This window comes from Carassius auratus, chromosome 20, assembly GCF_003368295.1.
Source record: "Carassius auratus strain Wakin chromosome 20, ASM336829v1, whole genome shotgun sequence".
Taxonomy (NCBI): Eukaryota; Metazoa; Chordata; class Actinopteri; order Cypriniformes; family Cyprinidae; genus Carassius; species Carassius auratus.
Window position 1 is genome coordinate 6336668 of NC_039262.1, and position 22730 is coordinate 6359397.

The following is a 22730-nucleotide window of genomic DNA, read 5'->3' on the forward strand; positions in this document are numbered from 1 at the left end:
TGATAAATATATAAATATACACATTGAATACATTTAATTTGTTTATGGGAATATTATGGTATAATATATTATCATATTACATTATGGTATATTATAAATAACATATTATTTAATATTATTTAATAATTAAAATAGATATGCAAACATAAACTGGATATAGACAAATAACTTACTTTTCTGTGTCTAAATTGCAACTATAAATAAATAGTTTTCTGTGTCTAAAGTATAACTATGACGGGCAGCGTTAGGCTATGCGCGCTCTCGTGTGATGTCAGCGGCGCGCGAGGTAGTGATGCTCGCTCGCGCTGGACTCGACTCAGTGTCAGAGACAGAGATAGAGAAGGAGAATCACGACGAAGATGGTCTCAATACGCGGAGTTCCCCTCGAGGATAGCCTCTGTTGGTACTGATTCGGAGTGTTCTCCCGGATAACTCTGCTTCGAGGAGTTGCTTCACGTTCGGAGTGAGTAAAAGCTCTGCTGCAGGACTGTCTCAAGAAAGACTGAAGGTTAGAGAGATGTGTCAGACGCGTATGTGGAGAGCATCACTGCGCGCTTTGAACTTCTCTGTGTGCGTTGCTCTTTCCAGATGCTCACTGATACATTACAGCTGTCCGTTCATTTACATGCCGTTTAAACGACAGCACAATTACTAAATGAATGAACCACGTGCTTTGAATGAGTATGGATGGTAGTTAAGCAGTCCCAGTTGTCGTAGGGAAAATCTATTGTTCCTATTCGAGTGTCATCTGCCAGATCATATGCACTGTGGTCATGCAATATTCCCTACGCGTCTGACACACGAAGAAATGAACTATATAAACAGAATTCTTGTTTTTATTTAAATTCACTTACTGAATATGAATGATATTTGCATTTGGCTGGTTTACATGTTGAAAAGAGGCTGTTGCATTCTTCACAACGAGGTTTAGAGATAAGGTTATGCTAGAACTGAACTGTAGACTTTTAATTATTATTTGACTACATTATTTATTTCTGCTGTAGCCTGTATGCATCTGAAATCACCATGACCTTTGATTTGATATAGTACAATTAGATCGTTTCTATTATAGCTGGCTTCTAACTGGTCAAAGGTGCTCATTAGGTGGTCCATGCATCACATTAGACTTATGCATCAACAAACCGGCTACCAGTTGGACATATCAGGTTAAGTCAATCAAATTGGTTTTTAGAGCATGATTGCTGGTCAGCCAGATAATGACCAGTTTGGACCAGCTGGAAACAGTTTCGAAACAGTTCAAACTGGATTTTCCAGCAGGGATTATTGCTGTTGCACTTTATGAATTTGTATGTAAACAATTCATGTCTCCAGTAATGATGCTTCATGGTTGTAAAATAATGCACATAAAAAAGCTAATGTAAAACTATTGTGGGCTAAAAAGCACTTTCCTTGTCAAAGTTATCATTTCCAAACACAAATAGACTACAATTAAAATAATTAAAAACAATAATAAATTCAAATGTTTAATTTTCTTAAGTCATTAACATTTTATGACCCCCCCCCCCCAAACACACCACCATTTTTAATTATTTTTTCCATTCCCTGGGTACGATGAGCAGAACAGATACTGTGACATTTGTGATCATTTGATTGCAACATACTAAGTCAAAGGTGGTTAAAGTTGCCTAGGAGACACTACAGTTTCATTATCTTCTCATCTAGAGGGATTTATTTTAAAACGGGCACCATGTCCTATCTATTATAATGAGTCCTGCATTTACAGGCTGGTATATGGTCCGCTTGTCTGTCGTTATGGATGCATCTATTTTTGTACACTACATTGGTGCTGCTGATTGTCATGTTGCTGTGCTGTGATAATAAATGAGCCTCCAGCAGGGTTAAATCACACATGAAATTACACATTGATACGTCCCATCTTTTCCCAGAACAGCTCAGTGACCCTCACAAGATTTACTGATAGAGGGTAGTATCTAGTTTCCAAAAGCTGTTATTTTATTATCAGCACACTTACTGAATATAATAACTAACATGCATGATAAGTATTAAGGCTATCTTTTGTTTTCTAGATTTTTAACTGCAGTTAGACACTTCTATCTATGGAGCATGCATCAAAATTCACGATAAAACTGTTGTGATATAGTAGCTGTTAATCTCAATGGCAGAACGTGTCTCGGTCAAAAAAGAGGTGTGTGAATGTTGTGCTGTGATACATAGCACCCTGCTGAGTGCCGCCCATGGAGCATCTATTTTTAATTGGCCTTGTTGATGATAACAGAAACTTTGCAGAGGTGTCTGCCTGTTCATAAAGTTAATTGTTCTCATGGGACTAGACAGTATCGTTTGGCACATTTTATTTTCTCCATTACCGCTGGTGCTGCATGGTCTCACTTGCTCGTCTGCTTTCACACATATGACACAAGGCCGGCAATTATACTAAAAAAGCAGATTTGATGCCGAGTCTTGTTGTTTTATTTCTTTAGGCTATTTTAGGTTTTTCACGAAATGCTGTAGTTAGAAAATCATAAGCCAGAAATAGTTTAATTATATCAAATCCCAAGTGATGAAAACTGAGTCGTTATGCAATAGCTGTAAAATGCAGCTCCAAGATTCTTTGGTGTAATGTCTAACGTTAGAATAATGTTTCTGCATATATTGATTTATTGAAAGCATTTTAAGCCATTAATATGTCGAGTCCGCAAAATGTTGTTCTATTGCAATCCAGCCACACCAACAATAGTGCAAGTTTGGAGACTGGACCATCTGTTTACTGACCATTGGGAGTGTTTAGAAAAAGGTTTGAAAACATAAGAAATTACGAACTTCTATGTTTTTAGGCTTATTTCCGCCCTAGAAACACGTTATCTCACATTTCAAACTTCTTTTCTCACCATTTTGAGTTGCTATCTCACGATTATGATTTTTTTTCTTGCAATTCTGGAGATAAATAAATAAAATCTGAATTCTGTCTTCATATCTCACAATTTGAATTTTTTTGTTTCCACCACGGAATTAAAAAAACGTAAAGTGCAACGTTTAATCTCACAGTACCACAATTGTATTTTTCAGAATAGCAAATTATAAACAATTGTGAAAAAAAATCCTGAATTGTAAGATAAAAAGTCACAGTTAGCTTTTTTATTTTTGATCCCCTTGCGACAATAAGCTTTCATATATACTGCATTTTTTGTTGATTCAAAATTAGCCTCAGGAGTTTGAGGAGGATTACAGTCAATACATTTTAAAGTGACACGCATTCTAAACAGATTAATGTAATAATGAGTAAATTGAAACATATTATTATTACTACAAAGCACCGGGGGGTTCAGGTGCTTATTTGTAACCCAAAATCCTTTCTAGTCTTTTAGATCAGGCATTTGAAAAGATTAAACTGATTTAAGCTGACAATATGCAGCCGATCAAAATTTGGCCTTGAAGCAGCACAGCTTCTCTCTCTCTCTCTCTCTCTCTCTCTCCCGCTCTTATCTTTTAACAGCTGATATTCATTCTGTTTCAGCCTCCCTCAAAGTATCATCAAGGCTGTAGTGAAAGGCATGACAGCTTCTGTTCTAGTGTTATACTGGAGAGATCCCAAGCGAGCTTAACTCTCCATTCATTCCTCCACTTGGTCCATACATAACATAAATATTCTCCTGTTAATGAACAATAAAAAGCATTGCAGCATGCAACACAAGCAATCATAGATAGTTATTACTTAACAGTAAGTTTTTTGCCAAATGCAGCTTGAAGTAGAGCTACTGCAAATTTTTCCGGCATTTACTGTATATATAATACTTAAACAACTTACAATGTTTTGTGTAGCCTTTTTAGAATTTATGTATCCAAACAAAGATGGATTGTTTGAAAACAATTACTGTTTGTGCAATTTAGCTAGATACCTGCTAGTGGCACAAACATTTTTAAATTAACAATTTCAAATTAAACGAATAGTTATTGTATTCTGTGGCCATCTAGTTGTCAAAAAGATGAATTATATATACATTTAGAATTCTGGACGTCAAATCATGTTTTTTCACAGTAGATTATAAGTTGACTTGTTATTTTTGACTTGGTCAAATTAAGAATTTGCAATTAGGCCTGTTTGAAGATTTTTTTCGAAGTACCCTTTATTGTAACTCTTAATAATATTTTTTTTTCTAGGAGTGACACTGATGGGTCAACGGTGGTTTGTAGAGGTGCACACTGCTAACGATAATTGGGCTTTCATGCATCTCATCATATGGGGTGCATTGTGTGGTGTTTCTCCTTCAATTAGGAGTTAAAGACCACACAGTGTTCTAGAGATAAAGTCTAATCCTAGACTCTACGATACACTGTAGCAGGGCTTGTGTAAAGTCTGGCACCGGAGGGTTATAAAGGGCCAGAGGTCTCACTGCTATCTCTTATCTTAAATCGCCGGATTTAACCACATCATCATATTGGACCTAAAAATACACTGCAGCAATCTTTGGACCATGGTATCCTGGCTTTCAGTTTGATCTTCCCTTGCTAACTGTCAAAATGTCTTGGACCAAGACAGCGCCTTATTTTATTGTCTGCTCTGAGCTGTACGTACCATATGTCAAGTAAATAAAACAGATTGTTGCATGTTGTGCAGCTTTAAAACTCTCACTTTCTGTCAAATAAAGCCTGTGTCTGTGATTGCACTGGATAAATTGCCAGTGACGGGAGAGTAAGGAGTCACATTCACAAGGAGCTCTTATCGATCGTACACTGGAACCCTCGCAGATGTGAATTATTTATGAAAGCATAGTGTCTTCGTGCATGGCACACTATGTGTGTCATAAACCTAGACTGTAGGTGTATGGTGTTGTAAAATACAATCAATGCTGTTTTTAAAGGCCTGTCTTGCTGACATTTTATGTTTGGCCAAGTGCAACATACTGAGAGTATTTTAAATCCTTTGATCCTTGTGTTAAGCCCCTTTCCCATTCTGAAAGTGATTTGTTGTCGTTTATGTCACAAGAATGATTGCTGTTGCTGAGAATCACCATTTTGTTACTATTAATAAATAAATAAAAATTAAATTGGAATGTAATGGCGTATGTTATTAATAATTATAAAAGTAGTAATACAATTTTAGCAAAAAAGAAAAAAAAGCAATTCTATTACCAAAATACATTTTAAATATGTAGCATATGCATATGCAGCCCAATAAATGTGTTTGATATACTAAACAAACAAACCATGTGACAACACTGCATTAATATTGTCGAAATACTGGCAAAACTAAGGTTTGAGCAGTAGGCTGTATGTTTGATTTCGGACTATACTCCATTTGTTCACAAATCGGTCTACACTTTTATTAGAAAAAAATGAAAACTCTATGAATGACTACACTCCTTGCGTTGATTCATAAAAAAAACAATAATTATTAGTCATTATAATGACTAATTGTCTAATTAGCCATTAATTATTAGCCTATATTTATATACAGTAAATACTGTACACACACACACACACACACACACACACAAAACCGCTAGCTTTTCTAATCTTTTTGTAGCCTATCTACTTTTCTTTTTATCTATTATAAAATTAACAAAAGCAAAAAAAGGCCTGTAAGACTTGCTTGTGCTATTCTTTTTCTATTCTATCTGTTTTCTTTTTATTATATATATAAAAAACATGCTATGTGAACTGTGTTATAGTTGCTGAGACTTGCACTTGCATATCATTGGTCTTTTGCTGATTTTGATATATATATATATATATATATATATATATATATATATATATATATATATATATATATATATATATAGCATAAATGTGCATATGTAGTCATGAGGATTTTTGATAGTGTTTCCCCTCTAATTGAACACTTTTAGGGGCTTTAGATTGAAGGTCAAGCTTCTGTGTCAGTTGCTTATGGCTGTATTGCTATTGATCAGTGTTATTTTGCCTTCCTGTCCTTTCATGCCATTTTCTATACAGTCTGTCATAAATCTTTCAAAGGTGTTTTTGTACTGGATAGGAGTGGCGGCATTAACATTTGTGCAAAGTAACAGCAGAGAGCCCTCTAACTCTCTGACTGATAAAATCATTAAAAGAAAAATAGCTAGCATGGACTAATTTAATGCAGGAGCATTTAAGTGTAGCATTACATTGATTTTCTAAATAAAGCTTTAGATAAATGACCCTAATTGATTAAATTTTATTGAAAGCCCCTTTTTGCGAATTGTCTCCCATGCAGATTTGCTCAGATGTTCTTTTTTGAAAGCAAAAGAGCCCATTTACTTTATTGCTCTTGCTTTCTTGTGGTTTGTAACTGCATATACAGTAGAAAACATTGGATATTGTTGGAGTCAGCAAAATTGTTGGTTCAAAGAGGTTATAGAAAACCCTTGAGATGCGTGAAAATTGTTCTGCAAAAAGAAATCAAAGAACAGATAGATTTTTTTATCACAGTGCAACATCCCTGTGAGAATCTGTTCAAATGCTTTACACAACTGCACTGTTTTTTACAACTAAATTTGAACCTTTTTGTATCAAACATTTTAGTGATGCTAGTAGTCTGGGTCACAATAATGCTAATCCACAGTCTTGTTATGGTGGAATGGTCTTTCCTAGGTGGTGTTTGCTAACCGTTTCAGTTAAATCAAAAGAGCCCACCATCTCTATGATCTGGGCCCTAGATCCTTCCTATGAGATTTCTGGACCGTTTTATCATCTTCCTGGTGGAAATTGTAAGTTAGATCACATATCAAAGTAATAGCACACACGCTGTGCAATTTGAGAGACCATTCATGTTTGTAGCACAAGTAGTACTGAATGAAATGTATGAGTAATACTTATAGTGATTCTTGTCTTGGCAGATACCAATAATCACATCAATCAACACTGCAATCAGTCCTTTTTTAAATAAATTGGGAAAGCTCATTGCCATTTCTGATATAATCCATACAATTTTGCAGATGAGCCAACTGATTTGGTTGCAACTAGCTTGTAAAAGCTTATAAATAATATGACTTTGTTTGGTTAAATGCTTGATGCTCTTTACCATCAGTCCAAATATAGATTTGGGAAATGTCAAGTCTGACAGCATATTGTGATGAAGTTCATTATTTTCCGTAATGTAATGATAAAAATTTAACTTTCATATATTCTAGATTCATTGCACACCAACTAACACACCAACCAAATATTTCAGGTCTTTTATTGTTTTAATACTGATGATTTTGGCATACAGCTCATGAAAACCCAAAATTCCTATCTCAAAAAATTAGCCTATCTACTTTTCTTTTTATCTATTATAAAATTAACAAAAGCAAAAAAAGGCCTGTAAGACTTGCTTGTGCTATTCTTTTTCTATTCTATCTGTTTTCTTTTTATTATATATATAAAAAACATGCTATGTGAACTGTGTTATAGTTGCTGAGACTTGCACTTGCATATCATTGGTCTTTTGCTGATTTTGATATATATATATATATATATATATATATATATATATATATATATATATATATATATATATATATACACTGTAAAAAATGTACCGTAAAATTTACAGTAACTTACTGGCAACAATTAGCCAGTAAGTTACTGTGAATACGTTTTACAGTAAGGGTACTGTAATTCTATTTACAGTATTTTATGAATACACTGTGAAATCAAACACAATTAAATACTGTGATTTTAGTTGTATTTACAGTAACTTACTGGCTAATTGTTGCCAGTAAGTTACTGTGAATATGTTTCACAGTAAGGGTACTGTACTTCCATTTACAGTATTTTATGTATACACTGTGAAATCAAAAACAATTAAATACTGTGATTTTAGTTGTATTTACAGTAACTTACTGGCTAATTGTTGCCAGTAAGTTACTGTGAATACGTTTTACAGTAAGGGTACTGTACTTCCATTTACAGTATTTTGTGTATTCACTGTAAAATACAAAAAAAACAATGAAACACTGATTTTAGTTGTATTTACATACAAAAAACAGTTAAGCACTGTTTTTATGTATTGTATGCAATACAGTACTATAAGCAGTAGATAACAGTTAATCACTGTAAATTCAGTTTCTCACTGTACAATTTAAATACTGTATCACTGTGATTTAATATTAGCCATCATTAAAAGAATCACCCATATTCTAAAACCCTGCAATCAACTGCAGACAATAAGAAAATTGTTAACAGTTATTTATTTAAAAACATTTGGTGAACAGGAATGACAAAACAGGTACAACATAAAGGGATAATTGACATTGGACAACATGCCATTATGCCATCCAAAGTTAACGAACATTCTGTGTTTGTAATTTTTAATGGCGTGAAGTCTATTATCTGCGTATTCTACTGTTGCTAAATTTAATTACTGACTTAAGAAAATTTTACAAAATGAGGCTATTTCATTTCAAGTTCATTCACTAATTCCACATGACTGGTTGCTATGGCAGAACAATAACGCAAATTGATACAACACGGTCAAAAAATTTAACTACTTTGAAGCTGTGCAAATAACTGATTATTACCACATTCTAAAGAGTAATAAATAACACTATGGCAATACTGAAATAAAATAAAATATTGAACATTAAAAAAAAATTAAATATTTAACATTTGCATGAACATTTAAAACAGAAAGGAAAATAAACTTCCCCTGCCACTATGGCCTCTTGCATGCCCTGACCTTGGAGACCTAGAATCCTAGTTGGAGCCCTGAAATTAAAGAAGAAAACACATTAGATCAGCTGAATGGTTTCGAAAATGGTAAAACTCAACTGTTTAACTCTGGGGGAGTTGTAAAATGAGCCTATTTCCAAAAAAAAGTGGACTGTTCTTTTAACAAATACAACTTTTTATTTTAATAATGTAGGCTACTAGTAAATAGTGAAATTAACATTTAGAAAGATTTATAAATGCTGTAGAAGTGCAGTTTATTATTAGTTAATGTTAACTAATGTAGTTAACCAGTTTAATAAATGGAACCATATTGTATTAGTTACTATTGTATAAGTGTTACCAATTTGTTATACACCGATTCAGACGACTCGCGAGTTCAGTGTTGGACAGATCAGTTGTTTTAACCATTCATTAAATGTAATCGGTTCAAAAGAGTCATTAGTTCGAGAATCGGACATGTCAGTAGCGGACTATGGCACGCGTTTTATTATCCCGGGAGTTTAGGACATTGCACAAGATTTTTGTCAACACAGGAAACATTTCATCACTGGATAGTTTTTTGTTTGTTTATTGAAAGTGTTTTTATTTCAGCTGATGCGGAACAATTTTCAGAGTACATAAGGCAATGTTTTCTTTAGCACAATTCACACCCAGCGGTAATTCAGGGGAAACAAAATCTCTGAATGCTCGACATGAACTTCGGTCTTCCGATCTTTTACCATCATGTCAATTCTCAATTGATTTTGATTAATATTTAGATTTACATTTATGCATTTAGCAGACGCTTTTATCCAAAGTGACTTGCAGTGCATTCAGGCTAACATTTATTTCCTAACATGTGTTCTCCTGGGAATTGAACCCATAACCTTTTGCGCTGCTAATGCAATGCTCTACAACACTGAGCCACAGGAACATGCCTGAGGGAGCGAGAGAGAGCAAGACAGTTTGACGACTGTGAGAGTGCGTGCGCTGCCAGGGCTCTCTGCTCGTTCTATCAGTAACATGCGCCCTGTCACAAGTGCAGCAGTCATCTACATCACACCATTCAAATGGCTTTGGCGGGACAAAAATTTGTTTTGGCGGCTGAGAGAAATGGAGGGTGAGTTAATCATTTTCTTTTAACAATATATATATTTTTTTAATGAATAATGAAACGCAATGTGGAAACGAATTAGTCTATGTGTGGGAAACACAGATTTTTAAGTTTTATGGCTTTATGTTAATAGGGCTGGGCAAAATTTTTTATTATCGATTAATCGTTTTTTAAAATGTGGTCGATTCAAAATCGATTATTAGGGACCACGAATCGATTTTTTTCCATATTCAGGGCTCTAATTTCGGCGTGGTATTATGCGCATCATTTTAATCATTCCTGTTGGTCTCCCACTTATAATGCGGTAAATTCCTGCAAACACTGCTTCACTTTAGCCTGTAGGTTGAGTATATTAATCCACACAAATTCTAAAAAAAAAAATATCACAGAAATTCAGGCCCTGATATTTATCTATCACCCAGAAGCCGTTATTAGTTTTCCTACACTGTTCATAGGCTTGCAGCCTCCATGTTACAGCTAATGCTGTGAGATTTTATGTATGTAAATGATGTTTGATCAAGGCAAGCGACTGTTCTGACTTGCATAAAAATCCTCTCTATTCATTTGAAATATAGAGTTGGGTTCTGTTTTAATGTACCCAAGTGTACCTAAAATAAAAAGAGTTTAATATACAGGTTTGTGGCTCTTAATTTCTTATTATTAATTTAAAATCAAGAATCGAAAGCTTGCGAATCAAAATCGAATTGGAACATCTGAATCGTTAAGGTTTTAATGGTATTACTACTCTTACCTATACGGCTTCGATCGATCGATCCGATACTTTAACGGTATTCTTGTCGGTACTCTTTGATTATATATATATATATATATATAAAACAAAAGATAAACAATTAACAAAGATACACATTATATAGGCCTACACAGTGCTTTAATTTCAGGAAGGTCTACTACTGTTCAGGTATGGTCTAAACAGAATTCTAGTAAAGCAATCAAATGTAAAATAACGCTGCATAGTTTATCATAGATAGATTAATGCTTATTTAAAGCTGAAGTTATTCATTTAAGCCTTTTTTTTGTTTAATTCACAGTAATGGTGCAATCTTTAGCATGTTTATTAGACACTGACCTTTAAGACCGAGTGCAGATCTAATAGGCGACTGATGCGCTATATTTTCTGACAACTATTTCTATACCTATGTCCATTTTAGACATATTTTTGTGTACATTTGCTAGTTAAGACGTGCACATGAAACTGAAAGTATAATTTGCTCATCTCGTTGCGTGCGCCACCTTGGGAACAGCATCTCATGAGCATATTTTCGTGCTATTAATAGCTCTTTTTATTATTAAAACGTCCCGCAATTTAGCAACAGTAGCTAGACTGCATTTTACAACAATCACTGAATGCTGAATCTGATTCTGTCGGTACATTTAAGTTGTAGGGAAAAATGAGAGCGTAGCCTACTGCTGCAAAGGGAATTAAGTTGCGCTATACAGAATGCAGCTATAGTTTTTAATGGTTTTACCTCAAATATATTATTATTATAATCTTTGGAAGCCAAAATCTAAAATAAAATCAGAGTAATCACAAATCTGAAGTGTAACCAGGCTATGTTTGAATGTTTAGTTCTGTCCTCCAACGTCACTCATTAGGGCTGTCATGTGCGCACTGTGGAGATCTCTCTCTCTCTCTCGGACTGCGAATAGCAAAAATGCATCACAGACAAATGGTTTAATATTATGGTATATAGAAAAGGTTGGCGAAATAAAACGTCTTTATAGCAATAATAACATTACGTGTATTTTTCCAAGTACCGACAGCAGAACCGATAACGTCCGAGCTTATCGATACAGCGGTCTTTCAAAATTCAGCCCCGGGGCCCGTTTAATACCAGCTTTCGGTACCCACCCCTACCCAGCCCTATATGTTAATGGAATATTTTATGAATGAAGGCGTGTATCACTGATATTAGTAATATAGCTACTGATGTCTCGATGAAAATGTTTAAGAATCAGTATCAGTTTTACAAAAATGAGAATCAATTAAAATAAAATAAAAATCTATATTTTTTTTACCCAGCCCTAATAAATAAGGTAACAGTTTATGTTTTACTTACATATATGATTTAGTCAATCAAGAGCAATCAACAAGTCTCTCTCTCTCGTCAGTTAACGTTGATAAGCTACATTGTCTTGTTTGACTTTCTTTGCCATTTACATCTGACCGAACTACAAACTTTCCAATGATGTTTGGATAAATGGATGCGCTCGACTAGCTCACGCGTCTGTCCCGCTGCACGCTCAAGCCACAGCACGTTTTTCTCTTATCAGCTCGCGCACCAAAGCAATGTGTGTTACTATATTTCTTTTAATATTTCACTAGTAAGATAGATTTACTTCATATACTGCCTTTTTTATCCCCATTATACCCTCTGTTGTCAGTGTTTCTTTTTCTAAACACAAACACTATTTACAAGCCTGGTATCGATTGTTGGTATCGGAGTAAAAAAAATCATTTTTACGAGAACATTGAGCTTAGTATCGGCCCCGATATCGATACCAGTATTGGTGCATTCCTAATAATTATTATTATTATTATCAAATTATGATTATATTAAACCCACAGATACCTATATTATTAATTGTATTATAATTATTATTAAAGCTATTATCAGAACCTCACCTGTATCTAGTCAGTTAGCAAATAGAACTCCGTGAAGTCCCTGATGAAGGACATGACATGGGGGTTCATGTATGAAGTCTTCCGCTTCACCACTCTCCCAGTCGTCTTGCTCATCTGCTCCTTGGCAGTGCACTTGTTGGAGTCAGGATTAATCCTGACTAAAAACCTATGAACATGAGTATAGGAATTAGGGGATGGGACAATATGCGCACATTAATGAATAACTGTAAGTGCAGTGAGCAATGTAGAATCATACATAAAGGCCAGCTGAGGCATTTCACATCTCAACAGGAGTTAGTCAAGGCTGTCTACTTTCTCGATTACCATTCCTCTTCAAAGGTCGACAAATCATGCGGCCGACTAGATCATGCGGCAAGCCACTGACAACTAGACTTTGCAGATTATATCACATTACTGTCCCAAAAACACCAACAAATGTAAGAGAAACTGAGAGGGGTAGAACAGAAGTCAGCTGAGACAGGTCTCCACATTAGCACAACGATCAAAGTGCAAACAGAAAGACACTGGCCAGCTTGATGGTTAACCACAAGAATGGGCAAGGCAAGAGCTGCATTTGACACTCAAGACCAAACTACGGCTATTCGACTCAAGCATTAACACCATACTCCTTTAAAGATCTGAGACGTGGAAAACAACAAAGAACCTCCTGAACAAGCTACAATTCTTCAACCAGAAGATATATTCTCAACATCAGATGGCCTGAAAAAAAATGAAGAATTAAGAGCTTAATTACTACCAAAAGGTTTTATGTAAAAAATATAGTGTGTACATGCCCAACAGTCCTCCTAAAGCATTCAAGTTGTTAGGAGGCTTCAACCTACACTATTTAGATACTCAGATACTTTACATAATAGGGCTGGGCCATAAAACATTAACAATATGTATCGCGATAGACATGTAATCAATATCAATAAAAAATGCGTTCGATAAAACGTTTGATTTTTTTCTTTTTCTTTGCATGAACAAAGGCACTCACTCTCTGGTAACCTAGCAACATAGGGAGTAACACACTACCAGCCAATCATGTAACAGTTTAGTTGCACCATATCGTTGTCTCATGTTGGATTCTTCAATAACGTGGAGTGATTAGTGGAAAGCCTTGTTTGATCGGTGAGTGATGTGGATAAGATGACTGACTGCTGCGCCAATTCTGACAGGCAAGCGCATGTTACTGAGAGAACGAGCAGAGAGAGAAAGAGAGCCCCTCCTCCGACATCGCGCGCACACTCTCACAGTCTTCAAACTGTCTTGCTCTCTCTCCCTTCTTCGCGCATATTAATTAAAATTGATATTACCATCAAAATCAATTGAGAACTGACACAATGATAGGTCAGAAGACCGAAGTTTCACGTGAAGCATTCAGAGATTTTTTTCCCTGAATTACCGCTGGGTGTGAATTGTACTAAAATAACGTTGCCTCATCTTCTCTGAAAAGCGTTCAGCACATTCAGCTGACATAAACCACACTTTAAATAAACGACAAACACTATCCAGTGATGAAATGTGTTCTGTGTTAACACAAATCTTGTGCGATGTCCTAACTACTGGAATAATCACACGTGCTGTCACTGCGTCATGATAGGTGCGCATTATATTTTCCTGCTTTTTTGTACTTTGCCAATCACACCTATGAATCAGAGGAAGGTTAAAGGATTAGTTCACCCCAAAATGAAAATTTCCTAATCATTTACTCACCCCAATGCCATCCAAGATATCCACGTCTTTCTTTCTTCAATAGAAAATAAGTTTTTTGAGGAAAACATTTCAGGATTTTTTTTTCATATAATGGACTTCAATGGCAAATAACTCAGTTGGTTGCTATTATTTCCTCAAAAAACTTAAATTTCTTTTCCACTAAGAAAGAAAGAAATTTTCATTTTGAGGTGAACTAATCCTTTAAGTTTAAAATAAAAATGTTTAAATGTAATATATTTTTCTCCTGGTCCTTATTTTAAATAGGTCATAAAAATATCAGTTTTCAGCCATATCGCCCAGCCCAATTACATAACATTTTAAATAGGGGTGTCAAAATTTATCGTTTCTACGATGCAGATGAGGGCGATACGGTATCGGCTCAGTAATAGACCATAACCGATTATAATGTACTGACACTTTTCTGACGTCATTTGTCGCGGTAGCATACAATGGCAGAGGGAGGCGAGACGCGAGTGCGAGTAATTAAAGATGCTCCAACTACTTTTAAAGCCTACATCTGGGCACATTTCAGCTTTTATGAACAACCTGGTAAGCACATCCTGCAGAAGACGCACTGTGTGCGCTCATGTCACGCACAAATAGAATATGCAGGAGGTAATACCACTAACTTGATAAACCACGTTAGCCGTTTTCACCCCGAGCTGTTAACGCCTGGCAGAGTCTGATTGCTTTTAGAGATGCACGGACAAGCTCCAACGCCGAATCCACAACCAAAAATAAATCATCCACCCGCCCCAACAATTTTCTCTGACTTAAGTATCCGCACCCGATGTTCAAATTACTATTATTCTGTGTTGTTATGCGTGATTATAAATGGATGATCGTAACCTTCAACAGCGGACTCAGTGACGGTTGATGCGTGCATCTTTAATGGTAACATAATACACCGATTAATAAACGCTGCTTTTAAATGAATATTTCTTTAAAACAATTTATATGACAGATTTTTCTTTTCTTAATGGCATAAACAAGCTTTACTCCCAACTGGAATGTCACTGTTTGAACAGGCGAGCACACACACGTGCGCACACATCACTTTTGAAGAAAAATGTCAAATTGAGAATGCGGTGCATCGCGATGCATTGTGATATCGAATTGAACTGAATCGATGACATGATAATCGCAATCGAACCGAACCGTGAGACCAGTATCAGTTCACACCCCTAATTTTAAAGGGAGAAGATGATTTTGAACAGCTTTTAAATTGTCAATTTGCTTTTACACTGCAATCAAACTATTTAAGATAAAAAATACCTCTGAACAAACTCCAGTGTTGTGCTGGCTTCCACCTGATACTCTAGCTTGAATACATAGTAACAGGCGAAAAGAGCGGCCAAGGCAGTGGTGAAGTCTGCCATGTGAGCACCAGGTGGGATTACGACCCTCCCCTCGATCGACAGCATCCATTTTTTTGCAGTCAGGATTGTCTCTCCTTAGTAAAGACAAGAGTCATCACAAAAATTATATTTCATAGCAATACATTCTATAAAAGATTTTCTCCACATAAATTATTGTAAAAACAGGGCAGGGAGCATACATATCTTCGAAGCAGTGCATTAAAGGGTTAGTTCAGCCAAAAATGAAAATTATGTCATTAATGACTCACCCTCATGTCGTTCCAAACCCATAAGACCTCCATTTATCTTCGGAACACAGTTTAAGATATTTTAGATTTAGTCCGAGAGCTCTCAGTCTCTCCATTGAAGCTGTGTGTACGGTCTACTGTCCATGTCCAGAAAGGTAATAAAAACATCATCAAAGTAGTCCATGTGACATCAGAGGGTCCGTTAGAATTTATTGAAACATCGAAAATACATTCTGCTCCAAAAATAAAAAAAATTACGACTTTATTCAGGATTGTCTTCTCTTCCGTGTCTGTTGTGAACACGACTGTTGACGTACGACGCTGCTGACGTGTTTTCTGGTGCAACCAATAACAAAGAAAACACGTCAGCAGCATTGTATGTCAGGGGCGTCACTGCAGTGTTGTGAACGCGCTCACAACAGACCCGGAAGAGAAGAAAATGCTGAATAAAGTCGTAATTTTTTTTATTTTGGAGCAAAATGTATATTCGATGCTTCAACAAATTGTGACGGACCCTCTGATGTCACATGGACTACTTTGATGATGTTTTTATTACCTTTCTGGACGTGGACAGTGTACCGTACATACATTCTCAATGGAGGGTCAGAAAGCTCTCGGACTAAACCTAAAATATCTTAAACTGTGTTCCGAAGAGGTCTTACAGGTTTGGAACGACATGAGGGTGAGTCATTAATGACATAATTTTTATTTCTGGCTGAACTAACCCTTTAAAGGATTAGTTCACCTCAAAATGAAAATTTCCTAATAATTTACTCACCCCAATGCCATCCAAGATATCCATGTCTTTCTTTCCTCAGTGGAAGAGAAATTAAGTCTGAGTAAAACATTTCTGGATTTTTCTTCAAATAATGGACTTCAATTGTAACCAACGTTTTGAAGTCTAAATCAATGTAGTTTCAAAGATCTTTGAAGTGCTTCAACGGGCTGTGCAGGATCCCAGCTGAGGATTAGGGTCTTATCTAGCGAAATGATTGGTCATTTTCTAAAAAAAAAAGAATAATAATTTATATACTTTTTAACTACAATTGTTAGGATTGAACTGGGAACTACATCAAGTCGAAAGGTTGCGCTCGATATCGCCGGTGGAAATACGCAAAGATGGCCGGCGAAATGGAGCGCGACCTTTCGATGTGATGATTTAGTTCCCAACTCAATCCTAACAATTGAACTGCATTGATTTGGACTTCAAAACGTTGGTTACAATTGAAGTCCATTATTCAAAGAAAAATCCAGAAATGTTTTCCTCAGGCTTAATTTTTCTTCCACTGAGGAAAGAAAGACATGGATATCTTGGATGGCATTGGGGTGAGAGTAAATTATTAGGAAATTTTCATTTTGAGGTGAACTAATCCTTTAAGCAGCAATAACTGGTTTGGTGATAGAAAAACAATGAGTGATACAGGCATAGCAAGCAATCTGAAATAGCAATCACGACATTATAGGTGGCTACTAAAGATGAGAGATTACTCCACATAACTTAAATTTGGAGTGACTGTGCTGTTACTGACTGGTGCAGAAGCAGAAAATGACACAACACACATTCACTAGTGTTTTCCAGAAACTTTGCTTTGCTTGTGCCCTATACATTCAAAGGATTCGTTAACATTGAATGTGAAACTTACCGAGCATGATGATCCTTGGAGTGACTGGGAGAGACAGCTGGGCCTCTGCGTCTGCGGGAGTGGTAGTCTCCTATGCCAGCAAAGATAAGAGTTACTTGAAACAAGGTAGACTGTATATTATCTCTAGGATAGAAAAAGCTTTTTGAAATTTGTTGATAAGGAAGCAATGAGCAATGGTCCTTTTTTTTTGCTCTGAAGGTTTGTGAAAGGTTTACACAAAAAATTAACTAAGTACCACAATATCTTTATCAATTACAACACTACATCAATTTTCTCTTAATTAAAATATTGTGCTCACAGTGGACAACAGTGACTTTACCCAGCATTTACCCAGGAATTGAGATAGAAGCTTGCACCATGTGGGTTATAATGTGAGGTGAGGTCTATCAAGGAAAAAGTGCTCAACCACCATTAACATAAACCTGACACAAACCTGTATTTACTTGAAAAACTGGAGGTTCGTCAACCTGCATTAACAATTGGGGGGGGGGGGGGGGCACTCTAATCAGGGAAAATGATTCTTCCACAATAAATGTGACAATTAATTGTTGAAAACTCCAAATAAAAGATAATTAAGGAACTTACATCAGCAATGAGAAAAAGTGACTCCTCTTGCTCTTTGAAGTGTGCCAACATCACAAGCATCGCTGCTAGGCCATCAGATCCTTCTCGGCCTTTCTTTATGGCTTCCTTCAGAACAGCTCTTACTTCTTTCCTCCACTTTGTAATCTGACTACTGAAGAAATCCAGGAGTCTTTTACCCTTTTTGTCCATATCTTCATTCAGTCTTGTGTATAGTTCAACATTGGTGAGAGTGGTGAAGTGTGACAATAAAAACTTCTGTGAAAAGAGAAATGGCCACTCTTTACCCACATTCAGAATGCTTGGGGAAGGCTTTGCGTTGATGTATTCCCGCTGTTTGGCATAAGTGATTGCCATTAGGTCTTCTACCCTTCCTCTCTCAGCGCCCTTTAGTCCCTCTCGGCTGAATATATCAATCATCTCAAGCTTCTTTTCCTCTAATGATGCTGATGTTTCCCCATCTGGATAGTCCGCTGGCTGCCAACGAACACACCCATAACTGTCGATTCTTGCACATGTAGCTACTGCTGGCTGGTCATCATCACCATCCTCATCATCTCTCTGGGTGCGTTTGTGCTTCCTCAGACGGGAAAGAGAGTTGCCTCGATTCAAATATTCTACTCTGGTTTTGAGCTGATTTATAATGCTGAAATACCCACATCCAATTAGGTCCCCCTCTTCATTTTTGTCTAAAAAGCTATTTGGATATTTTTGAGTTATAGCTTTAGCCACTACCACACACTCTCTGCGAGTAGGGTTCAAGGAACGCTCTCTCATCGCATCAACAGTGACTTTTATCAAGTGTCTGCGGTCATCCGGAGCTGGCCTCTCACCAGCATCTACTGCTCTTCTAAGAGTCAGCCTCACTTTGTTCCATGGCACCTCAAAACTGTTCACCCATGCAGAGATGGTGCTTACAGATGATATGGGGCATGTGCTGGAATAGGCAACTGACAGTGGCTCAGACGATGAAGGGATCAGCTGGGGATTGGAAGGACCTGCATTACACACTGTGAAAGCACAGAATAGTCAGGTGAAAATAAGGTTTGACCCTAAAAAAAAAATCTAACAAAAGGTTTCTTAGTGGTTTACAATAGTATCAGATGTACTTATACTAAAACTTAAAAAATAAAATAAAATCAAAATGGTGGCCGTCAAGTCCTTATAGGTAGGTCAATATAGGGTTAAACCAACAATATTTATATAAAATGTTTTTTTTTTTGTTTTTTTTGGATTCTGGTACAGTTCAAATATAAAAACTATAAAAAATACTAAATAACAGACTAAAATGTATTTAAATCTGACCTTGGGAAAAGGGTCATTTCAAAAATGGTTGTCATGGCTTCATCTCAATTACTAATCAGCCCAGATGGGTGATTTGAGGTCAACTGATGGCAAACAAGAAAATTATTTTACATGTTAACATTGAAATATTTTTGATGATGTGCTTTTTTTCAGCCGCATTGCAGGTGTATATTAAAATCAATGTGTATAAAAAAAGAGCAAATGCAATGCATGACTATGTGATCTGCATGGATGGGGGAATATGGGCAATATCTTAAATGCTGTTTTCAATTGCAATGCGACCACTATCCTTCTGTACTGTATTGCAGTGTTCTTACATACTTGGGCCTATAATCAAGTGATTAGGCTCTTTGGAAAGCTGTGGGTCTGTAGTTTTGCGTGGAATAACTGTATCTAGTGCAGAGACAGCATTGCAGAGGCAAGAATATAGTTTTTATTTTTCCCGTATATACCATCTTTTTTTTTTTTTTTTTTTTTTTTTTTTAAAGCAAATTTGGCTTTATATGCTGCCATTAGCAAACAGCAAACTGCACATCCAGAAGGGCATTTATTGCCGCGGGGGATTTCAATAATTCTAACCTCAATCTGTACTCCTCAAGTTCTATCAACATGTCACCTGCCTGACCAAAGGGGACAGAATCTTGGACCAGGTATACACTAACATCCACATATAACCACTTTATTTATTTTATTTTTTTACAAAATTATGATTGAATGATTGCGGATTTATTTAGTTATTAATTGTAGTGGATCAACTAATATATGTTAATTGAAAGAACTAATCTCACCTTTCAAGGAATGAATAATTTTTCTGCACTGAATGGGTGTAAGCAGATGTTTGATGTCATCTTCTTGAATAAACTGCAGATCATCTGGTCCTTCAACACCTACTTTCACCAACTCATTGACTAAAGTTTCAAGCTTTGCTTCATCTAGCTGTGGTAGCACGGCCTGTATTGCCTTCTCAATGGAGTCCATTACTCATTCTTCTGAAACACAGAATGATGCAGAGCAACAAGATTAAGACCAAATTGATTATATACAGAAAGAGGGTAATAATCTGCAAGGTTCTCTACAGGCTGTTGGCTTTCCACAGCCTGACAAGGGTGTGGCACTGAACTTTCTTTTTTTTATTTTATTTTTTATTTTTGCTCTAAGTAGTGATGGTAAAGTTACTTACTGATTTTCTGGAAGTCCCGATAAGCAGTCTGTGAAGGATCCGCGATTCCAAGATGAAAACTCCGGCAGAGGCCACGGGTGGGAAAAATACATTAACGTTAAAGCCTGTGAAAACGTCTCCGTCGGATCTCTCACGGAAACGTTTTCGCTGAATTCCTCTCAGGCAAAAAGTGAAAGATATCAACACAAAGACGAAAACAAAATAAATAACTTTACAACCACAAGACAAATCCGTGTATAAAGAAACGTAAATTTGAGTAATAGTCTGTTATTAACGGAGCTTAACGTTAACGGCTGCGAAGACGTCTCCGTCGGAGCTCTCACGGAAACGTTGTCGCTGAATTCCTCTCAGTAAAAAAGTTAAAGAAATCAACACAAAGACGAAAACAAAATAAATACAAGACAAAGCCGTGTGTAAAGAAATTTAGATTTGAGAATTAACGGAACTTGTCTGTCACTGACGACGAGTCAGAAATTCAAGTGCTGCTGCCTCTTTCGCGCTTTTTTCCCCCACAGATACTAGATCGTTCTAGACTGGGTAAACTCCGCCCACTCTGGCGCTTTGATTTCGCCAAACAGCTCTGGAAACTTGCACCTTTATCTCGCCTGCTTCCGAAGAAAAAAATATATATAACACTGATGTTTGTAAAATAAAAATCCCATGGTACGTATTTATGAGTTAACCAGACAGCCCCAATTTTGGCAAGTAATGCACATGACATAGCCTACCCAAAATAAAAAGGCTGCTGCTCATAAGTCATTCTGAATAGACACATAACCAACATATATTTACAAAGCTTGAGAGTTTTGGCTCAAGTTTAAAACTCAAAATTAATCAGATGTTATTAATATTGAGATATATAAGCTCAAAAATAAAAACAACAAATATTAAGATTATATTTATTAAATGTATAAAATATTAATATTTAAATATTAATATACATAATTATGTGAATATACTATTGCAACTATAACCAATGGTCATGCTTCAGTTCAAATCTGAGGATGATATCTCAAAAAATTATGCGTTTATGAAGCCTATATTGTTAGACCATGTCAGTGGAGACTTTGGAGAAGTTTAAGATAAGGCTTATCAAATATTTTATTGCCCTGTTAACACCCATTTACACCCAAACACCCATTTACAGTCACAAAACAAACAAACAAACAAACAAAAAATATTCTCGGAATCTTATGTGAATTCTTTAAAAAATATATATTGTATGGAATAGAAACCTGCAGCAGGTGCATCAGAGTACAAGTTACATGACACATTTTAATTTATTAATATTACACTTTTACTTAAAGCTCACCATCGAGTATTTACATCATATTCCGGTAATGAATTATGAACAACAATAATATGGAGCCGTCCATGTAAAAGGGGTACAAAGAAACATATGATAAAAAAAGGAAAATTACAGTAGTTTACTTTACTATTTACAGTACTATAGTGGCTAAATTGTGATTTTTTTTACAGTAATGCTTTGACTACTGTGATTTCAACTGTAATGCTTGGACTACTGTGATTTTTACAGTCTTACTGTAAACTTTACAATATTTTACTGTAAAAATCTTATACAGTAATGTTACTGTGAAATCGACAGTAAATAACTGTAGATTTCACAGCCATTTTTTACAGTGTAGCATAAATGTGCATATGTAGTCATGAGGATTTTTGATAGTGTTTCCCCTCTAATTGAACACTTTTAGGGGCTTTAGATTGAAGGTCAAGCTTCTGTGTCAGTTGCTTATGGCTGTATTGCTATTGATCAGTGTTATTTTGCCTTCCTGTCCTTTCATGCCATTTTCTATACAGTCTGTCATAAATCTTTCAAAGGTGTTTTTGTACTGGATAGGAGTGGCGGCATTAACATTTGTGCAAAGTAACAGCAGAGAGCCCTCTAACTCTCTGACTGATAAAATCATTAAAAGAAAAATAGCTAGCATGGACTAATTTAATGCAGGAGCATTTAAGTGTAGCATTACATTGATTTTCTAAATAAAGCTTTAGATAAATGACCCTAATTGATTAAATTTTATTGAAAGCCCCTTTTTGCGAATTGTCTCCCATGCAGATTTGCTCAGATGTTCTTTTTTGAAAGCAAAAGAGCCCATTTACTTTATTGCTCTTGCTTTCTTGTGGTTTGTAACTGCATATACAGTAGAAAACATTGGATATTGTTGGAGTCAGCAAAATTGTTGGTTCAAAGAGGTTATAGAAAACCCTTGAGATGCGTGAAAATTGTTCTGCAAAAAGAAATCAAAGAACAGATAGATTTTTTTATCACAGTGCAACATCCCTGTGAGAATCTGTTCAAATGCTTT

The 22730-nt window shown here is 35.9% G+C and overlaps 2 protein-coding genes across 3 annotated transcripts in view; one reads left to right on the forward strand and one right to left on the reverse strand.

Moving 5' to 3' along the window:
• The first annotated feature begins 273 nt into the window (after nucleotides 1-273).
• LOC113120701 (cAMP-dependent protein kinase inhibitor beta) overlaps nucleotides 274-22730 on the forward strand; it is a 46000-nt gene continuing 23543 nt past the window's right edge. The window contains exon 1 of the mRNA XM_026290667.1: nucleotides 274-463. The gene's annotated coding sequence lies outside the window, so the exon portion shown is untranslated. The remainder of the gene's footprint in view (nucleotides 464-22730) is intronic.
• On the reverse strand, nucleotides 8082-21675 carry LOC113120700 (sterile alpha motif domain-containing protein 3-like). Of its 2 annotated transcripts, none has more exons than XM_026290665.1 (7): nucleotides 20404-21671; nucleotides 20012-20212; nucleotides 17922-18928; nucleotides 17337-17406; nucleotides 15363-15540; nucleotides 12372-12537; nucleotides 8082-8670 (listed from the first exon to the last, which is right to left on the reverse strand). In XM_026290665.1, exons 2-6 carry the CDS (start codon nucleotides 20199-20201, stop codon nucleotides 12378-12380), a joined length of 1605 nt encoding a protein of 534 aa, XP_026146450.1. In that variant the 5' UTR covers nucleotides 20202-20212; nucleotides 20404-21671; the 3' UTR covers nucleotides 8082-8670; nucleotides 12372-12377. The 2 variants fall into 2 exon arrangements, with proteins under 2 accessions (XP_026146450.1, XP_026146451.1); XM_026290666.1 differs by lacking the exon at nucleotides 8082-8670 and adding an exon at nucleotides 17770-17803 and having other exon boundaries at nucleotides 12380-12537; nucleotides 20404-21675.

What these genes read in the sequence shown, in the direction of transcription:
- LOC113120700 (XM_026290665.1), bottom strand. Translation starts at nt 20,201, where the DNA reads ATGGACTCCATTGAGAAGGCAATACAGGCCGTGCTACCACAGCTAGAT. An exon ending in AATTATTCATTCCTTGAAAG is followed by an intron (nt 18,929 to 20,011) that starts GTGAGATTAGTT and finishes GTGCTTTCACAG; the next exon opens with TGTGTAATGCAGGTCCTTCC. An exon ending in CACTTTTTCTCATTGCTGAT is followed by an intron (nt 17,407 to 17,921) that starts GTAAGTTCCTTA and finishes TTGCTGGCATAG; the next exon opens with GAGACTACCACTCCCGCAGA.